Genomic DNA, 21,085 nt, shown 5'->3' with positions numbered 1-21,085 from the left:
TATAATTTTGTTTGTGCCTAAAAGTGAATATGTAATAAGGGGTTCTTTATTATTACTAAAAATCATAACTATTCAAGGACAAAGTAATAATGTACAATAATATTGAGATTCTGTATACATAGTTTATTTGCATTATAATCTTTCATTACATCTTCAAGCGTTATCTTCATTTTTCAATAATTTTCAGCTCGCACAACTACATACGATAAAATGCACATAGCGAATGATGAAATTGACTATACATATTGTTATTAGTTCACACGCTTGCCGTAAAGAAGATGCACCAAACGAATCTCTCTCGCTTCCACTCGATCTTCCATAGGCAATATCGATGGTTAATCGAAAGTCACAATGATCGAGTAAATGTATAATATAAATAATCGTTAACACATAATAGACTCGGCGATACTTATCAAAGTTAACATTCGATCTTAACGTAATTCGAGAGCAACGTCGCAACGAATAAAATTTAACCAATCAAATAGCAACATGCGATTAATGACTAACGTATTATGGTAACGACAGAACACGCCTACGCTAATGTCATTCGCGTAGACGCGTAGAGTAAAGACTATGAAAGTTCATGCGAGCGTAATCAGCGCGAGATAAATCGTGGTGTAGCCGCCACGAATTTTTCGATCCCGCGGCTGTTGCATCGGTAACACACAATAGATCTGCTAGTTCTAATTCGATGGTAACAATGTACACGGCGTTTGATTTATACATTATCTTATTTCTTACATTATTTATCGACGATCCAAGGAAATCGTTTGAGCTCGAAAGGGAAATTTAATAGCGAAATTGAAGTTTCATTTTGGGGTCATTTAACAGTCGAGATCTTGAGGTCATTCTTCGTTCCTTTTAACATATGTTCGTTGAGGGAGTTTCATTTAAAAATAATCGATGAAATTAAAAGAACACTAGAAGCTGCAATTTCATTCACGTAAATTGATTTTGAGAAATACATTCAGTCGCACTATTCCGTTCCCATCTTCAAATTCAATCACTTTTACACAAACAACTTCCTTTTATCTTCGATCGTACAACAAATAATCAAGCCTCGTGGAATAGGAAGAATTGGAGTGATCAAAAAAAGTGTGAAAATTGATTTCTCTTCATCTACCAATGCCTTCTCCATTTCCACCACTACTATTCTAAAAAGCTGAATCAAGTGTACACCGTGAATTCGATCGAACCTATCACACCTATCAACTTCAAATCGACCTTCCCATTTGAACTCGTCTAATATTTTTCGTTGACAAAGGGAGCATTCTAAGCTGTCGCGCTTTTAACTTGCAGTCGCTTGATGGTTCACGTGGACGTTCAACTTAGAAAAATGTAGGAGATCTCCGAAATAATGCTGACGAGAGATCACGACAGTTTAAGGTTTCAAAAGAAATCCGAAAGCAGGCAAATCCTGTAAAAATCATGTCTGCATGGTTGAACGTCGCACGTTCACACGGACCAGCCATGGCTCCACGCTAAAACTTATAATTTAAACGCTTATATACTCTGAACAGCAATTATGAACACAACGAACATAGCGAATATACCGCAGTTAACGCGTAACAGGACACATAGCGAATAGTGGCAACGAAAAACTGGAAACTCCAAATGGCTTAAACGACACTTTCACCAGCAATTTTATTCTGGTTAGCTTCAAGAGCAAAATTATCGTAGAAATGTTACCTCCGCCCCTATGGATCCTCAGTCTTCAAGTATCATACAGAAATATAAATACTTTAAGCGTTTCTCGGGGAACTTATACGTCAAAGAGCGTTTGAATTGTTGGACTCGCGAAAGAACAAAGGGAGATTAAAACATACCGATTAAAAAAATGTCTAGATTATTGCAATTTTTTTAAAATAAATATAGAACTCACGATCCTCGAGAAATCGACTCGGTCTAACAAGTACATGGAAAAATACTGTTTTCGAATCGTGTTCAGGAGTCCTAATCGAATTTCTTCTCTGTCATCGTCGCGAAACATCCGAGTGACGTCAATTATGTCGTAGCAATTGAAAGGATCGATAACAACCATACTATTCTATAGGAACAATCGGGTACTATTCAGAAGGGGCAAAATAATGATCGTCGAGGAGAAAACTCGCTGCGGTGTTCTCTTAAGGCCGCAGCGTAGCGCTTCGCAATAAATAAATATCTCTGGTAACAAAGCTTTGTAAACGGTAAAATAGCCTTCGTAGAAAAACTGTCGTCAAAATAATAACTGGAAATTCCCGCGCGGACCTTTCAATAATCTAAAAATCTTTCTCTCCCCTATGAGACGCAAGGAGGAACGTCGTGTCTGGAAAAAAGGGCTTTACAAAGTATATAATTAAACGTGCCAGCCTCTTGCAGCTTTTTTTCCACACGGAGTGTCGATTGCTCGTAAAAATGAAATACGACACGAGAATAGAAGGAACCTTGTGAGACAAGCTCTCAACGATGTCTGGACAATAATATACCAATATTAATGTCGACTCAACGCAAAACACGTGTGCTTATCACACATCATCGTATAATTTCACGGGGGGATAAAACTGTCACAAAGATGGCTAGAAAACTGTAGAAAAAGAATTGATTTTCGGTGGGAGATTCAATTCCCTCGATTCCCTCGATTTCTCTTCCTCTTAGCTCCTCTTCAGGATCGTTCAATCGAAGACGCAGGCGAGAACTCGCACGAGACAATTGCCGATCCTGGCGCAAGTTCTGTGGCCCTGATTCGCGCACTCCTTTCTTCTGTTCTTCCTGTTATCCTGGCGTTCCTTCTTACCAGGTTTCGCCAGCCTGGAGTTCTGCTCCTCGTACGCCCTCATACCGATCCTCGGGGCGCTCGAGAGCCTGGACAGTGGGCCAGTGACGGTTGTACGAAGCTGTAAGCAAAAATGGGAATCTTCTTTAAAACTTGAATCTATTTGCCTAGTAAATTTGAGTACATTCAGCTGATGAATAAAATTTGCGGGTCTTCTATGTGAGAATGAAATATCAGAGTTTCGTGCAGGAAAGTAACGTCCTTCGCGTGCTTTAATTGAGAACCTTGCAGCGAGAGGGGTGCAGCTCTATCTTTACCAACTTCGAGTAAATTAGAAAATACTGTATATACAATTATTGCTTTGACTTAACATCAAAAAGAGAATGTTAATTGAAAAATATATACTTTTACACTGTGAGCAATAGTTATTGAGTTGATAAGTTTTTATTTCTATTTTTGGCGAAAGGATATTCTATAATAAAAATATAATATTTCTATTTTATTTGCAACAAATCGCAAATATAATATTTCTATTTTATTCGCAACAAATCGCAAATATAATATTTCTATTTTATTTGCAACAAATCGCAAATATAATATTTCTATTTTATTTGCAACAAATCGCAAATATAATATTTCTATTTTATTTGCAACAAATCGCAAATATAATATTTCTATTTTATTTGCAACAAATCGCAAATATAATATTTCTATTTTATTTGCAACAAATCGCAAATATAATATTTCTATCTTATTTGCAACAAATCGCAAATGTAATATTTCTATTTTATTTGCAACAAATCGCAAATATAATATATCTATTTTATTTGCAACAAATCGCAAATATAATATTTCTATTTTATTTGCAACAAATCGCAAATATAATATTTCTATTTTATTTGCAACAAATCGCAAATATAATATTTCTATCTTATTTGCAACAAATCGCAAATGTAATATTTCTATTTTATTTGCAACAAATCGCAAATATAATATATCTATTTTATTTGCAACAAATCGCAAATATAATATTTCTATTTTATTTGCAATAAATCGCTTATTTGTTATCGGATCTCCATCAAACGTGCAACAAACGATGTAGAATTCCTTTTTAGGTATACTACACATTATGACTCAGAAACTGTCAATAATGGAGTTGCACCCTTCTTGCAGCAAGGACCTAAATTTGACGCTAAATCAATGTTGATAAAATGATTACCACAAAACATGGATTTGTAACACAAGCGATCACTGACGGTACCATTCGTCTGCGTCTGCTCGATCGCGCACCAGGCTCGCAGTTTTCCAACGCGTTACTCAAACCGTACGTCTTACTTGTCATTGTGCACGCTGCGACGCTTCATTCGTGTGAAATTTTTACCAGACCCGTTGCACGAGGCTTTTAGGGTGTTTCGTGAAATAGATGGAATACCGTTCGCGCGAAACCTCGGTGCACCGCGCGACAGACAGTCGAAGACTGAGATTAGGCACTTCGATAAATAGATTTGGGAAAAGTGGTATTTGGACACAGTGTTAAATCAATAAACCAAGGGACTGATAAAAGAGCAGTGACTGATAATTGTCACGGACATTGTTTCCAGTGATCAGATAAGTACTAACCTTCGATAAGAACGTGTAGTACACTTTATGCGTGAAACGAGTTCAGTCATCCACCTCTCTTGCATAATAATCATGATAAGCATCATTTATTCTCAGGGGAACGGAGGGAAGAAGTTAAAAATAATTGAAAAAATCGTACAACGAAAATAGCGAAGATACCCTCCGTTTTTGGTTACTGTTACAGAATCGATAAACGGGACTACAATTGCGATAAGAAACAGATTTCTTCCGTTTCGTTGCTCGTCCAAATTCAGACCCAAATCTCAAGCTTCTCCGACAAAGTGAAACATATTACAAAAAAGCCACCACACCAATGATTCATACGCTTTCGATTAACCCTTCATGGTCACACGGAGTATATCGCACCCCAGGATATGTCTTTGCCAATATTTTTGTGAATTTTTACACCTTAATAATAAAATTCAACAATTTCGTGCATTTTAACCAAATAAAACGCCTTTATCCATAACTATTTTTTCAATTACAAATTTCAACATATCAGAATCTACATTTCTAGAAAAAAGACTATTACAGCATGATTGCATGATTATTACGAATGTACAATTATCACTGAAAAGTTAAAAGCTTAAAAAATTCGAAAATGGTAACTCAAAAATACCGCTGGGCTGCAATGAACCCCACGCGGCCAATTTAAAATGACCGATAGAAACGTGCGTACCTCGTCGGCATGTTGGTTCTGCGTGTGCCCGAGGATCCGGGCGACGATGAAAGCGGACTCCTCGCTGGAGAGAATGCCGCTTGCCATAGGACCTTCGATGAACTCTCTATCCGTCATAAGAGGGTAACGAACGTTGTACCAAACCTCCTCGGGGAGGACGGTCCTCTTGTTGCCAGCCGATGTCTCGACTCCGTGCCTCCTGCACTCGGATGCAGCCCACCTATCCAGGGCGTGGAAGAGGATGGACTCGTTGGTCAACCTCAGGGTGTCCCGACACGACAGCTTTTCCACCTCGGACGTGCTCAACTCCTCGAATCGCTCCTGGCCGAAAACGGTTTCTGGATCCGAGTCGATCACGTTCAAACAGCTGAGGTAAAGTCGCGTGCAGACTTCGGCTAAGGAAGCAGTTTTAAGGATTCATTTTAGTCCTGGGGACAGGAGAAGCAGCGTGTTTAGTACACGCTGGGTTCTGACAGGAGGGACCCATGTCGTGCTCGAGTTTTAAGGTTTATCGATCTGAGGTAGAATTTGTGGGAGATTCTCTTTACGAAAAATCACTTAAGTGCCCATGCTGGGGGTTTAATTAAGGGGTCATGCTCAGTCAGGAGGCCAAAAAAGGGTGGTCTTTGGAAATTTTTTACTCAAAAGCTATAACACATTTCTCAAAAAATCTTTTTTACTTTTAAGTAAAATCTTTTGAATTTTTTATTTTAGATGATCGACTTTCGAGCAGCAGTGGTCACCGCAGAAGCCTTTTCTTTTAGAGAACCTTCGAGTGATGGACAATAACTTAGTAATTGATAAACATTTTTAAATAAAAAAATTACGATGCGCGGTACTAGATGCAATGCTTAAAAGTAAAAAAGATTTTTTGAGAAATGTGTTATAGCTTTTGAGTAAAAAATGTCCAAAGACCACCCTTTTTTCGGCCTCCTGACTGAGCATCACCCCTTAAAGACCCTGAGTCTTTCAAGTCTTTAGGTAATTCATTGGCTCTGGTTAATACTGGAATGACTTTACGGGTTCAATAATATTTCTTTCGCCTGTGGAATTTAATTTAAAGAGCACCGAACGAAGGATATTGCGAGGGTGACGGTAATACCTATTTCACCAGCGTCGTCTCCAGGGGCTGGCGGTGCCGTCGGCGAACTGGGCGTTCCGGAGAGGCCAGAGATTACAGGACTCGCGTAGAGACCGAGGCCCTGATAGATCTCGAGCACGGTGCTCGAGTTCAGGTTCCTTTCGAGATATTCACTGGCTAGTCGAGCCAATTCTGGGCAGAGATACTGATGAGCTGCGTCGAGGGTGGCTCGAGCCGTCGACACGGATTGAAAGTTTATCGGCTCGCCGAGAAGATATCTGCACAGAAAACGAGAGCCTTCAAGTTGACGCGAGGGAAGACAGTCGCCTATCATTGAACTTGAATTTTTAACCATACTTTTCTGACGGAACGTCCTTTCCCCCTCGATAAGGCTCCGTTCGAGAGAAATCGCACTCCGGCACGGGGAAGAATACAATGAAAACCGAGCAGGTTCAACGAATTTCATAGTCTCAACGTAAATTTAAATATCAATGTCTCGATTCGGCTGGTATTTGCGCGCTTTTAAGTCGAATGGATTTCTTTAGTCACTACAGCGATCGGTTTTGGATCCCACAATTCTTAACAGACGTTCCTGCGTGTCCCGCATCGGCAACACTTCCTTCCGCTGTATTGTGGTCTAGCTAGCTTTCGCTTGCATGAAATTATCAATGGGATTGTGATTAGACAGATGATCCAGAAATATGCTACCATCCCCATAACTGTGAGCGTGTACAGAGACATCGTAGCCATCGCGTCGGTTCCTTTAAAGACTTCTAAAACCGATTAATCGCTTCTGCGGACTGACCAACCGACGCGCGTGAAACTATTAGCTTTACTAGACGCGAAAACAATACGGGGCGCCGAAAGTATTCGCTAATGTTTCGTTTGTTAGAAACGGCGCGACCTGTTTTGCTTCGATAGCTTTTGGACCCCACTGTACCACGCAAACCCCTGTTACTTCTTTCATCAATGAGGTATCCTCCTCGAGACCTTGCTCTCACAATGGGGTACGGTTACTCCCATATTGCGACTTCAATTTCTCCCCCTGTTACCGTTTCTCTGCCCCGAATGGTTCGAGATCCACGAGCGATCTGAACTCTTCAACCAGCTATAACTACCATTTCTACGATATTTCGTGGTCCATTGGCGAATAGAAGTGAGCCACATTGAAATTGCAGCGAAATTGGTTAAAGAATAAAATCACTTGATAGACAACCATAGAATACAGCGGGTGCGCATATGTTTCTTCGCGTGTCGCGCGGCGCAGTCGAAAATTTGTCCACGACAATGTCGTTAATTGGCAGTCCTACGAACATCCCGGCAGTCTGACAGACACGTGGCTACGCGGTGTCGATGGAAATCGGTAAATGGCGATTTACCTGAGCACATAATCGAAAGCACGCTTTTCCACGTATTGCAGTTTAAGCAGAGGCGGAGGATCCCTCGGTGCTGGTGCAAGCGGACCGACGAGCATCGCACGGAACCACTCCGACCTCTCGGCAAGTCGTTCCCTTTCTACGCAGTATCTCCATGTGTCACCAGGTAGGCCGGCCTGTATTTATTCACAGTTAAAGAAACGTTTTCTCATTTATATCACAGAACGTCGCGCATCGGAACGGGAAGCGATGCCCCCATCGATATTGCTCGGCAGAGCCCACCGACAAAACTTTCTTTGGAAAAGCTTCCCATTTAAAATGTACATCCAATATCTGGGCATTTCTTGCGTATCGTCTCGTTTAAAAGGGAAGAGGCACACTAAAATCTTAATAGAGAATTATAATTCTAACGAGCAAAACTGAGGGGGTCGCGAATGAAGAAGAAAAATGAGAATTCGCACGAGGAAAATCTTATTTCTGATTTCGAAAGCTTGGTGACACGGCTTTTTTTTTAGATTTATTTAGAGATACAGAGGAAGGTGTGCTACTTTTGTGATTGCCTTTGTTTCTCCGTACCTCGAGTATCACCATGCTGCTGGCAAGTGTCTCCGTTGTCTGCAGGGAGGTCTCCTCAGCCGCGATTAGGGGTACTTGAGACATATCTTCTGGCGAACTTTTGAATATCGCGGTTTCCTTGGAAGGGTGCCGCGCGATCACAGGGATTATCACGGTCCTGGAGTATATTCGGTTCCGCACATCCTCCCGAATCCTTTGCCGAGACCTTTCAGACTCGGTGCGAGCGCATCGCGAGCTGTCGCCTGTAACAAACGTAAAAGGAGCTTGATTCTTCCTGTGTCGTTTTATACGCTTCATTCAAATTCCTATTTCCTTAGTTCCTAGACAGTTTATAGCTTGTATAATTCGCAAGAATAAGCACTTGTTAAGTCGTAGATAATTGCTGCGAGTCAGTTTTTACATGTCTTTTAATATAGACAGGTATCGTGTAATATTTTGATATTTCACATGTACTCTTTGTAGCGCAGGAAGGTGTATTGTTTCTTCAATATTGCATACAGTTTCTGAACCGAACTTTTTCACTGCAAAATTAGGAAAATTAGCAAGACGAGTAATTCTATGATCTCGGAAATCCGAAATGAATGCGAAAGGAGTAATAATTCGACAAAGTTAATATTTTCGCGATCATTTCCCAGAATCCGTGGAATGGCGCGCAATCGATTTATGTAGTGTTTAACAGAGGAATGGTAACACCGCGCGCTTTTATTATATCTGCCATGAATCACTTCTTCAAACTATAACTTCGCAGTGAATGGGACCTCGATTTTTATTTTTACACACTTTTATCGAGGAGCTCGACGTGTTCCGCTGCGTAAACATTAGAAGAAATGCAATATCTAAACCATACATGGGTTCGGCAATGTTTACTGGAGATAGCATCCCGCGTTATGATTACCTATTGATTTCCTGTCGTTAAAGCGACGAGAGTGTTATGTACAATGAAAGATGTAGCCTTTGCTCCTGTTATCGACTCATTAATTAAGCGCTAATTATTTGACAATTAAAACGGACAGTGTTTATAGCAGAATCGATGAGAAACAGCAATATGTAAATGTTTGTAAATTATGGGATTGTGTCGGGGGAGAATTAACGGTACTAGGCAGTCGTTTTTGTCGAAGATGATGCATTTATTTTTAAATTAATTATAAAGAAATAAATAGACGCTATGACTTGTTCTTTGACACAATGTTTATTAGCATCATAAGCTTTTAAAACACATGTTTGTTTCGCCAGAAATATTTGTTTTAAATCGATTGCGACCTCCATTTTTTAGTTGTCATTGCAAAATAACAGAAACTGTTTTAAAAAGTCTCTGTAATGATTCATCTGTAGCGTCATCTATAATGAATATTTTTGGCGAAACAAACATGTTTCTTTGAAGCTTATGATGTTAATAAACATTGTGTCAAAGAACAAGTCTCGTTTATAATTAATTGGAAACGAAAAGCTTCATTTTCGACAAAAACGAATGCCTAGTTCCTTTAAGTAACGTATCAAGGTAAAGGCACATTAGCCTTGGTTATATTTCGGGAGATCATTTTTGTAGTTGGGATATTTTGTTTTCGAACAGGAAAAGTACTGTGGTCTTTTAATAGTATCGCAGTACCAAATGAATGTATAAATCAGTGATATCTTCTTATGGTATTTTTAACGGATGATGTTTCCGTTTCCAAGTCGGAGGAAGTAACATGGAGGACTTGGTCGTTCATAATAAACAATTGTGCGTTTGCCATTTCTCAAGTAATTTAGAAAAATAATTATAAACTGTAGATTTAATTTGTCGTGGTAAGAATTTTTGAAAACAAGTATCAAAACTCTAAACTGAATTGAGTTCCCTTCTAAAACAACATTTCTTAGGAAATTGTTATTGTAAAAATATCCTGTGGTATTGAAGGATTTACGTTACTTTTTTTTATTAAAATCTTATCGTATAAGTTAAGTTTAGTTTCTTATTAAAACTGTATTTTAAAAAATACTGTTTCCTCCCTATCAATCACAATTCCGATGTTGGAACTTGCTTCGTAACGAGTAGAAGCGTTGCTTAGGGATAATCACTGATATCAGTTTATGGGTACAATGAATATGCTAACAGAAGCATAGCAAATAATTTAAAAATTCACTTGCAACACACAGATATATAACTTACCATCGTTATAAGCAACCGTCATTTTGACGAAGCACTTCACAATCTTCTCACTTCCCACGAGACTAGTTTGCTGAGTGGATGGCAGTACAACTTTTAGAGGCATTTTTATCGAATACTCTCCAAATTCTCTCTACTTTCTCATCCCCAACGTACGAAATTAACGTTGGCAGTAAACCAAGTCTAACTCTAAATACTCAAACCCTCTCAAAAAAATAATTTCCCCAATAGCAGGAACTGCTAATATTTTTCACAAAATCACATTTCTACCCATCCGCCCGAATATCACGCCAACTAAACATATTTTTCACTCAACAATTAGTCACTTTCCCATCAGCTCACAATTAATGATTCCACCTTGTCGAAAATATCTAGCGTACACTTGAACATCAAAGAAAACAAAGATGTCTTAATGTAAAAAAAAAATGAAAAGCTCCAGAAGCTACGTCCAGAAATATGTCCTCCAAAAAATAAGTCCCTCGCAAAATTTTCGTCTTTCGCTGTCTCCACTTGAATGGGCTTCAAAAGCCGTGTTTTATTACACCCATTTTACCGTCACACATCACTAGTTAAATCGAATTAATTAATGGTAGTAAGGACTCTCCATGAATGGAGCCCTTTGTCTAAAAAATTATCCCTGCTTGTCACTTTTCTCACTCGAAGGCAATCAGTTTCTTTTTCGCGAGTACATCATCTCGGCGAAATAAACGAGTAAATTCAGAGATTCTGAAGTTTCTGCACAGGTCGATTGAGAATCGAAGGAGCGCGGCAACTATCAACCCTCCCGGAGCGAGCAACCTCGCTCGACTGACAGATCGATGGGGCCTCGTGCGACTGCAGTGAATGAGTCAGGTTCCGTGGGATTCGTTTTAATGTAAATGTATGCGCTCACGTTTTATCGACTGCGACGACAATTATTTATAAACAACGAGTACAGGTCCCGGGCCAAGGCACCGTGGAATGCCTCAGGTCTATGAGAGTGAGAGTGCCTTATCGATACCTCGAACCGTCCCAGGGCGCTCTGGAAAGACAGGATGGGGAAAGGAGGCAGTTTGTTTTGCGTTCGTCTCTGCGCGCGACACGAGGAATGCGTCATATGTTGCGGGAATGCAGCTCGACCTGGGATTAGTATCGGTTCAGGTGTTCGACCGAATAGTAATTTAACTTTAAACCAGCCTCTTTCATTCATAATTAATATTTTCCTCAGACACTTGGGCATTAATAATGCTAATCCCTTCTGCTCGGATTTCATTGCAAGTATGCAGCATTAATTAAGAAACGTTGAAATTATTTTCTGTTTCGGAGCATGATACTAGGTCTTCGTTTCGTATTTTATTTTGGTTAACCTTTCGTTACCCGCGCTGCTGTAAAAAGTACAACAGCTGTGAATTATTTTTTTTTCTGCCTGAGAGCGACCAATCGGTTTTGAACCCCTTTTCTAATCCTCTAGCTATGCCTTCTGCACCTTATGAAAAATCCCCGTCTCTTTTACTCCAGTTTTTCAGTGGCTGTTCAAGCGTTTTTGAGAAAAATTCGTCATTTTGTAGAAAGTGCAACGCGTCTGTAAAAGTTCATTGGCAAAACACATTCCAAAGTGGAACTATTGCGTGAAAGGTGTCACCAGAGCAATTGGAGTGCATAAACCAATACTTATTTATAATAGTAGTTGTTTACTCTATTCCGTCTTTTTTATTTTTTAAAGACAACTACATTCGCTTTTTAATATAGAATTATTTTTAAAGGAAAGTAGTATTCTTACCTTTAAAAAGTCAGAATACAAATGAAAACAAAGAACAGGTAAAAACTTCAAAAATCCACGATAAAATGGCGATGTAAAAAGTACAACGCGCGGGTAACGAAAGGTTAAAATTCGCCTGCACCTGGAAACTTCAGAAGGGTGCAACTTGTATCGTAATTTTGCTACAAAGGGAAGGGAAATTAATAAGGAAAATCTTCAGAATTCTGGTTGTCTTTGAGTCGCCACATTGTGGAGTTTAAAGATTTTAGAACCATTGCTTTTTTCCTTCCTAATTATGTAGTTACTTAATAAGGATTCCAATTCCAAATCCGAATGAATTCGAACGAATTTCCCTCCACGTCCATCAATTCGAACTAGCGGGGTTCTACTCTTCTGTATTAAGATAGTATTCGCGGTAATTTGCTATAACTTAATAGAGAGAGCATATCTCGTGAGAAAGCAATGTGGAATGCATTTATCGTAGAGAGGTAGAGAGGTTATCGATACTTCGAAGCATTGAAAGATGCTTGAACTAGCAGTCGCCATGCTCTCTGATAAAATCCTGGCGTCTACTTGACGTCACACACGACATAGTACAAGAACATTTGCTATTTTGTACGAACACACGTTCACCGAGTTCTCTTCGGTTTTTTTTTTAAATAATGATTACCCTCCCGTGGAAAATAAACACAGGCCTTCCATTGTTCAACTTCAATCGTTTCATTCGGAAACATTTATTTATCTCTCCTTCTTTCGCTCGCCCGGAAGCACTGTTTTTTACGTGAATGCGCCTTTAAGGGGTCATGCTCAGTCAGGAGGCCGAAAAAGGGTGGTCTTTGGACATTTTTTACTCAAAAGCTATAACACATTTCTCAAAAAATCTTTTTTACTCTTAAGCATTGCATCTAGTACCGTGCATCGTAATTTTTTTATTTAAAAATATTTATCAATTACTAAGTTATTGTCCATCACTCGAGGGTTCTCTAAAAGAAAAGGCTTCTGCGGTGACCACTGCTGCTCGAAAGTCGATCGTCTAAAATAAAAAATTCAAAAGAATTTACTTATTGTATCATATTATCTAGTATTTTAACGAAGGATTTTTTATCCGATGCTTAGTTTTCTTTTAATTGGCGAAAATCAGGCACGATTTATGATAAAAATTGAAACTTTTACTTTAAACATCAGCCATTTTTTCCCAAATCAATATTTCGAAAAATCCTTCGTTCAAGTACTAGATAATATAATACAATAACTAAATTCTTTTGAATTTTTTATTTTAGATGCATCGTTTATGCCCTTTATATCATATTTCTCACACCATAGGCCTATGATCAATAAAATTATAATGGAGTGAATATTTGTTTGTGTGATTTGCTTCCTGATCACGGCGACAGGAAAACATTCTCTTGGGGGACATTGTACAAGTATTCACGTTACCCCTACGTACCCCCGGCACAAACGCACCCGATTTTCTTTCCGTTTTTTGCAGCATAGAGAACACGGATATGATCGACGGGATTCGTTAGACGATGTTAACGCCGTTTCGCATTTCGAGCGAATAATTAGCAAGTGTTAATCAATTGCGATTCCCGAGAGGCGCGAGAATAAGTCCGTTTCAGAAGCCACAGCCAAGGTTACACCTAAACTTTTCTGCAGGTAAGAATACAAAAATATAAGGTATCCCCTTCGGCAAGAAATATCGATAAGCGGTAGTTATTTTTATTAATATTCCTACTGCCAATGTGTGCACAGATACATTTGTCGATTTGTATATTAAGTGACTGTTGGAATGAGATATTTAAATGAGAATACTTGAATTACGATATTGAGTCTTGAAACAAGTGTCTCCATTGCTTTTTTCTTTTTTTTTTTAAACTATTTCTGCTGCGTTCAACGCATCTTGCAGAAATGCGGGCGCGCTCGGAGCGAAGGAATTATTTTCAATTGAATTAAAAGGTCGTGCGAGGGCTCGTTTAACTTAATTATTCGTGTACAGTCGCACATCGCGTTAACGACAGTACACCGTCGTGAGAATTTTGATTAAATGAACTGGCCTCGTGCACGTACGTTGAATTGGTCGCGTTTGTAAAAAATATCGCAATTTTTATTCACAGAGTATTCCTGCTTGCATTCCTGTATATTATAGGGTGTGTGTAGAGGACAAAACGAGAGAAAAGTTTTGAGACAATTTATATTTCCGAAGTTGTAATAAATTGATTAATTCCTTTTCCAACTAATTACACTATACACGAACCAGAAGCGAAAAGAACAGCAGAATTCAATTGCAGGGTGTCAACGAACCTACTTCGTTAAAATTTATAGAAGAATCGTGGAATCGACAATGGAAATTCAGGGTGGAACGTATTATAACTTGCACCCTTCTTTCTTTCTTTAAACGTCGGAAAACAGCACCTGTGCAGTGCAAGTGCATATGACGTTCTATTTCTTTTTTAATACTGTACATTCACCCCTCGATGTATCGACCTGTAACTCTCAAGAGCTTGCCGTTTGCTCGGTTTCTTTTCACGAGCACGAACGTCCCTGGATTAAAATTAGCTAGGGCGAGTTGAAGGTTCATTGGTGCCCAGAAATCCAAGGCTATACGCGCCCTCTCGTGAACGATAGTTTCGGGATGGGAGAAATTTTGTTGCCAAAATTATTCAGACCCTACGGCAAACGCGGCTCTAGTCTCCCGAGTCTGGTGGCTCTAATTTTAGCGAAAGCATGATTCACAAGGAACGAAAGAGTCTTTTGTGGGCTTTCTTACGGATTCATTGCTTCCACGTTTACGTCGCAATGTTTTTCAACGGAACGTCTTATAATTTTAATTAAACAGATGTATTAATCCCTCATCGTTGCATTTATTTTATGCATGCAGTTAGTAAAAGCGTATGGTAAATAAATAACAATGTCTGCTGCCTGTCCTTCTTAAGGCATGATTCATTTGTGCACAGACTGATCGTATCACCTTCTACAACTATCGATTCTCACGTTTACTGATGTTGACGGGTGGACAGTGTAATTATCTGTAATATTATGCGAGCACACATTACCCGACAGTATCTGTATCCCACTCGCTATAGCTACAGCAAAAGAGAAGGAAAGAAATTTATTCCGAGAGAATGAAATTTTAACAAGCATCGTGATTACTATTTGGACCACGTTACATTCGATTAATTTCAACTGTACTTCTCTTTCTTGGCACTCGAGAAATTAGTCCTCTTTTAATTGTACGCTTCCTTATGGCAAACGGACATTATTAGGGTGAAATGAGCGACGCTGGAACGAGTATTTTATTATCAGTTTTCGACTCGAGTGAGAAAAAGCGGACCGAGTGTAACCGCGCGTTTCTCACAAGGAACACATATTTCGACATTTTTCTTCGTGGGCGTATGCAATGAACGTGGCCTCGAAGCCTGTGGCAGTACGTACAACATATTGTCCTCTCGTTATTGCGTGCCACGCGATCTCGTCGAGCGGCCGATTCCAGTAAAAAAGTGGTGCGTGAATTTGTATGATAAAAAGGTGCGTTACAACACGTTGCGCGGCGAACGGAGCGAAAGAAAAATTGTAAAAAGCGAATGGAATAATTAGACGAGCGATGAATAGGGTGACGTGAAACGTACGGATTGAACAGAACTGTCTTCGCGAGAAAGGGGTACCTGGCGACGATTTTGGAAATTCAATCACCGCGAGTGACATTCTTTTAAGTTTCACGAGGAATCATAACTTTATCGTACAAAATTTTGTTGATTTGATTCCGTTGTGGCTTCTTAGCCCTTTCTGCCCCTTTCTTCAGCTGGATATATAAAGATTTAATAATTTGAAAGTTTAGAGTAATAGATGGGTCTAATTAGCCTTAGGAATTATAATAATAGAAATGTGTATCATTTTTTATGTGATATGCAATTTCGACAGTTCAAATTAGATTTTGGCCTGAATGAGTGTTGTATAATTGCAATTGCATTGTTATTGTATTCTTACTCTCTTTTTTAAAATTCCACATCATTTATACAAGCTCTCGAGTTTGTTATGGTTTCAAAGTGTTAGAACCGGATATCTTCAATTCTGCTCTTCGTCTCTTTAGAAACGCCTATCTTTTCACTCATTGTCGGTGTGGATTTAGTGAATGGAGGTAGTGACGAAGGAAACTGGACTTTTTCCTTGGCTCGCTTCAGGCCCGACTGGTCTGTTTACTCTTCCATCTGTCGTTCTGTCAATGACCATTCAGCGGTAGAAGAAAATCAGACGCTTTTCGTAATATTTATGACACTACAGTTGGCACTTTTCTGGCGTTCCTTTCGTCCCCCACTCGGTTTTTAATCGAAACAACCACTTCGGCCAACGAACTATGTGCAGTATTTTTATTATTGAGTTCTTTTCGCGAAGACTGCCTAAAAACTGTACTTCGTGAATTATGAATATCATTGCAGAGATATTTTATTTATTTTATTAAATTTTTGTCGTTAAACTACGAACTTCGAAGACTTTGCATTGTGATCCAAATGTAAAGCAAGTATATAACTACATATTTTATATCGTGAAACCCTTTCTTAAGTAACAATATCAAGCTAGAGAAATTTAATTTGAATTTCATACTAAATTCATGCAGAAATGCACTATTATACCTATCCATGTCATCTCTCGATAAATTTGCGTAGAAAACTAGAAACAACGAGCGTCGAGTCCAACGACAAGTAGTTTGAGTAATAGTCCATTTACTTATGTAACATTCTGCTGCGGTACAATAGGAATTTTATCTGCGATATCATTTTCAAATTCATCGTAACGAGAAACAGAGGGAAATAAATTGGATTCACCAACTATATCATTGTAAGAAACTGTATGTTTGCGTTTCAAATTAGTAACTATACATAATAATTTCCATCTTTTTTGTTTTGTTTATTGTGTGAATATACTCTCACATATCTGCTATATATTCCATAATAAAATCGTATGCGGGAAGTCTTTGATGTATATCTTTTTCAAGATCAGAGCACTCTCGGGTTCGCTATCCCCGATTAAATCAATCGAATCGAAAGCAGTCGAAGGGCTTCCGTTTAATTTACTATCGCCCGCATATAATTCCTTTCTTTTGTGTTTAAGGCAATCTATTACTCGAATAGCAATCCTCAATTGAAAACGATTAGCTGCCGCGATGGTATTTTAATTTCTTTGAATACGTTTGATTTTAATCGTTCACTGTAAGAAGCATTGCAACTCTATTTACCACTTCTAATCTCATATTATCATGGTAAAAAAAAACAATCATTCTATCAGTAAAATACAAAATATTATATACTACAGAAATGGCTTTAAATTTAATCCATAACTAATTATTCATAAATGAATACGTTTTTCGTGCAAATCTTAAAGTCTCCCTTTCGTCATCTTTGAATTCGAAATTTCCACAATGAAAGTGCCTATCCAAATTTCCATCCCAACATTCCTTGCGTTCGTCGTTGCTTTTAAAGTGATGTATTATTTCATAAACGCCACTTAAAATTCACGGCAACCGAATAATTCCAGAACAGAGGGGCCCGCGTGAAATAATAAAAAGACCAAGTTGTTCATTAGTTCCACACGTTTTAGCGTGCTCCGATGGGGAAAAAGTGGAAAGGCATAAAAGATTACATAGGATAATATTGGTACGTCTGGCAGCTTTCGGAATCCTCTTTTTGTTCCTGCCAATTCGTCATGCTCTAGTAGATTTGACGGTAAAAGCCGAGCGCAATGACAGTCTGCCGCTGGAAGCGAAAAACGTACCGCAAGAAGCGAAGAAAAGGGTGACAGAAAAACCGGCGAATCGAAATAGGAGCGTGCGAGAGTGTTCAGCAAGAAGCCTTGAAGCCACAATGAACGTCTCGTATGCACAATTGCTTTTCGTTAACAATCGAACACTGCTGGGTAAAAGGCGTCGCGTCCTTTTTTTAGGGAATACAGAAAGCGTTTAAATAGCACCTTCTTTCGTGAACAAAAGCTGCTCTGTGTGATTTCGGGTTACAATAAAACATGCCGTTGATTTACGATAATGTACATACTTGAGATAGTGTCACTGTTATTTCGTCGAAATCATTCACGTTCGTAAGAATTTCTTTCGTTTGACATTTCCCGGAAATAATGGTAGATTTACCAGAATTATCATATCGTTTTTGTTCTCATTTTAATTCACAGACAATAACATTACAAGCTGCTTCTTTATTGCAAATAAAGGGCAGGATGAAAGTGGTGAATATTTTAATAAGCCATCGAAATCAACACGTGCAAGCCGTAAAAGCTACAGATTTCAAAAGGACACAGTTTATGGGGCCCACTTTCGAACCCTTCGACCGTTGCAACGTACAACGGGGGTGTTTATGGCGGGGCGAAAAGCAGCGGGCGACAATCTGTTGCACGTTCGCCTAGCTGACAATGGGTCAAGTACTGGCGAAGCTATCGAGACGAATCTTGACAAAAAGCAGAAGAAATTAGCGCAGCGGGGAACGTTCTAAGTTTCAGAGAGTACAAAATTAAATACGGCTTGGAGTATCTTGAAAACTATTACGAGCCACGAGAATCCCGATCTTCGGCTATAAACTTAAACTGCTGCATAAATTAAAGGTCCATGTATAAAATTCGATTTTACGCCCGATTATACGCTGCTCGACCACAAATGGTTTTTAATAACCGCTGTGAAAAACGCGTCTCAACCACGGTAACTAGCATGCTCTGGTAACAATATGAAAGGCCGCATCCAGAAAACGATAAACGCCTTGCACTCGGAAGCAACAAAGGAAAAATGTGCGAATTGAATCGACGCGCCACGTGGCGCGGCTGTTGCCTGACAATGGCAAAATGTGCGAAAATTAGTTGTTAACAGAATTGCGGTGTACCGATGGGACCTTGAGACGACCGTGCTTTTTTTCAAGGCCTCCGATGCTCGTTGAATCAAATGAACCAGGATGTGTTCCGCCTAGGAGGGAAACGACGTCCTTTTGCTCGCTGGAGTGTGGAATATTTGCTCGTTAAGTCGGCGAATAATTATATACTTTTTGAAGGAACAATATACTTGGATGTTTGTTTAGTTTCTCTTCCCATGACGTTCTGAGGAAGTTTTAACGTGGGTCTACGAACATTTACTCGCGGTTCGTGGTAGTTTGGCCCATATTCCATTTTTTTTCACGTTTCTTTTTCTCTGATAAGTATTTTCAAATGCTTTTGCGGACTCTTGTTATTAGAATGAAAATATAGGCGAAATCGTTATTTGAGAAAAGGGAGCTTTAGATGAACTAAAATATGTGAAAATTATGAACTAAAATATGTGAAAATTATGAACTAAAATATTTGAAAATTATGAACTAAAATATTTGAAAATTATGAACTAAAATATGTGTAAATTATGAAGTAAAGTATGTGAAAATTATGAACTAAAATATGTGAAAATTATGATCTAAAATATGTGAAAATTATGATCTAAAATATGTGAAAATTATGATCTAAAATATGTGAAAATTGTGATTTAAAATATATAAAAAATATGAACTAAAATATGTGAAAATTATGATCTAAAACATGTGAAAATTATGATCTAAAATATGTGAAAATTATGAACTAAAATATGTGAAAATTATGAACTATAACTTCAAAAATACAAGGACGAATTGGTTCGTGGCTTGTTTGTTATAATGGAAAATTCACGGAAGAAGATCACTGATACCGGAGTTATATTTTGTCTCTTAGAGAGGCAAAGGTAACGAAAGTGGTCATCGAGGAAAGAAGGTGCTCCAAACTCGAATTCACTGAAATTTCATACATCCTACATACATACTCTCTGAATATTCGCTCTCACCTCGCGCTCCAGCCTCTTCCTCCGAGCGTTTATTCTGAAACGCGAGCAGTCGCATGTTTACCAAGTCATGGTCGATCTTGCCCTTGCGATGCCTGCAGAGCACGAACACGAGGGAAACGATCCACTTGCTCGCGATCCACAACACTCCGCACGCGAAACAGTCAAGGAGTTCCGATGTCATCAAGCCGCGCGGCACGAAAACAGTTCGGATATCGTTAATTCACAACGCGTATTTGAATTTCATGCCCAACGAGGGAGCACGCCGCGGGTCGACAAACCTCGACTCATGGGAACCCCTTAGCTAAACAATGAATTAAATGAATGTTGTCTTCGATCAATCCTCCAGCTATGGCAAAGTGAATCCCTTTCTAATAGTAAGTAACCAAGAAACTTATTTCCGCGCAAGTGAAAATGCCCCTTCTGAACAAATCCGTGAATCATTACGCCGAATTGTTAATCGCAGCTCCTATCAAATGGCCATTTAATTCATCTAATTTTCCTGTATAAAATTTCGTACTAAGTAGTAGCAAGACAAAGTTTTCCCTGGCTTCGCTATAAAACACTTATCACATCTTATTTTTACAACGAATTACGCCAAACCTAATAAGCGTAACCAGCAATTAAACATTAGAATAATTGTTGAAGAACTGCTCGAACACAGTGCCATCATCGACTACTCGATGATCTTAAATCGTCCCTTACTTCCCTAAATAATAGTGAGAATTTCGTTACGCAGCTGAAGGGTGGTACCGAAAAATCAAGGAGCAATTAGAAAGATCGGGGCCCACTGATTTCTTTCACTTCGAAAGGAGTTTAGGGCCGTTTAGACGCGTTATTAACCAGAAGATGATGTTCACACCAACCGATACTCTGTGCGCGTCAAAACACGTGTCGCACGATAGACACTCGAAGAATGAACCGACCAGCAGTAAGTCGATGCGCTTTTGTGGTTTCAAAAGCGACCGCCAGCATCCTCTCTACAAGGAGTCACGTGATTAAATCTTTTGTACGCGCACGCACACACAGGGCCACGTGCTCCCGCGCGGCCGTAGAGAGACGTGGGTGTAGTCGCGTACACGCTCGCGTACAGAGTCCGTACTACAGACTGGTTGAACAAAGCTAGAATGGATCAAACCTCGCTCGCGGATCGACTTCTCCTTTTTTTCCTTTCCTGCTCTTCCAATCGTCGAAAGACGATACGCGCCAGCGAGAATCCTGGAAAATGTTATGCCACCTAGCGAGAGGCGCGAAGAGCCCAGACGCGAGAGAGGCGGAAAATGGAATAAACCCAG

The 21,085-nt window shown here is 39.2% G+C and overlaps 1 protein-coding gene across 5 annotated transcripts; it reads right to left on the bottom strand.

The window, feature by feature from the left end:
• Positions 1–102: 102 nt before the first annotated feature.
• Axed (BTB/POZ domain-containing protein axundead) lies at positions 103–20,866 on the bottom strand. Of its 5 annotated transcripts, none has more exons than XR_013085580.1 (7): positions 19,794–20,866; positions 8,085–8,326; positions 7,512–7,684; positions 6,154–6,410; positions 5,052–5,446; positions 2,560–2,873; positions 103–2,516 (listed from the first exon to the last, which is right to left on the bottom strand). XR_013085580.1 is itself a non-coding variant. In XM_076815060.1 (7 exons), exons 2-7 carry the CDS (start codon positions 19,972–19,974, stop codon positions 2,652–2,654), a joined length of 1,470 nt encoding a protein of 489 aa, XP_076671175.1. In that variant the 5' UTR covers positions 19,975–20,094; positions 20,582–20,866; the 3' UTR covers positions 103–2,651. The 5 variants fall into 5 exon arrangements, 4 of the variants coding, with proteins under 4 accessions (XP_076671175.1, XP_076671185.1, XP_076671165.1 ...); XM_076815060.1 differs by having other exon boundaries at positions 103–2,873; positions 19,794–20,094; positions 20,582–20,866; XM_076815070.1 differs by having other exon boundaries at positions 103–2,873; positions 19,794–20,094; positions 20,717–20,861.
• Positions 20,867–21,085: the final 219 nt, after the last annotated feature.

This window comes from Andrena cerasifolii, chromosome 1 (genome assembly GCF_050908995.1).
Source record: "Andrena cerasifolii isolate SP2316 chromosome 1, iyAndCera1_principal, whole genome shotgun sequence".
NCBI classification, from domain to species: Eukaryota; Metazoa; Arthropoda; class Insecta; order Hymenoptera; family Andrenidae; genus Andrena; species Andrena cerasifolii.
Note: the sequence above shows the minus strand (reverse complement) of the source record. Positions and strands in the feature narration are given on the sequence as shown.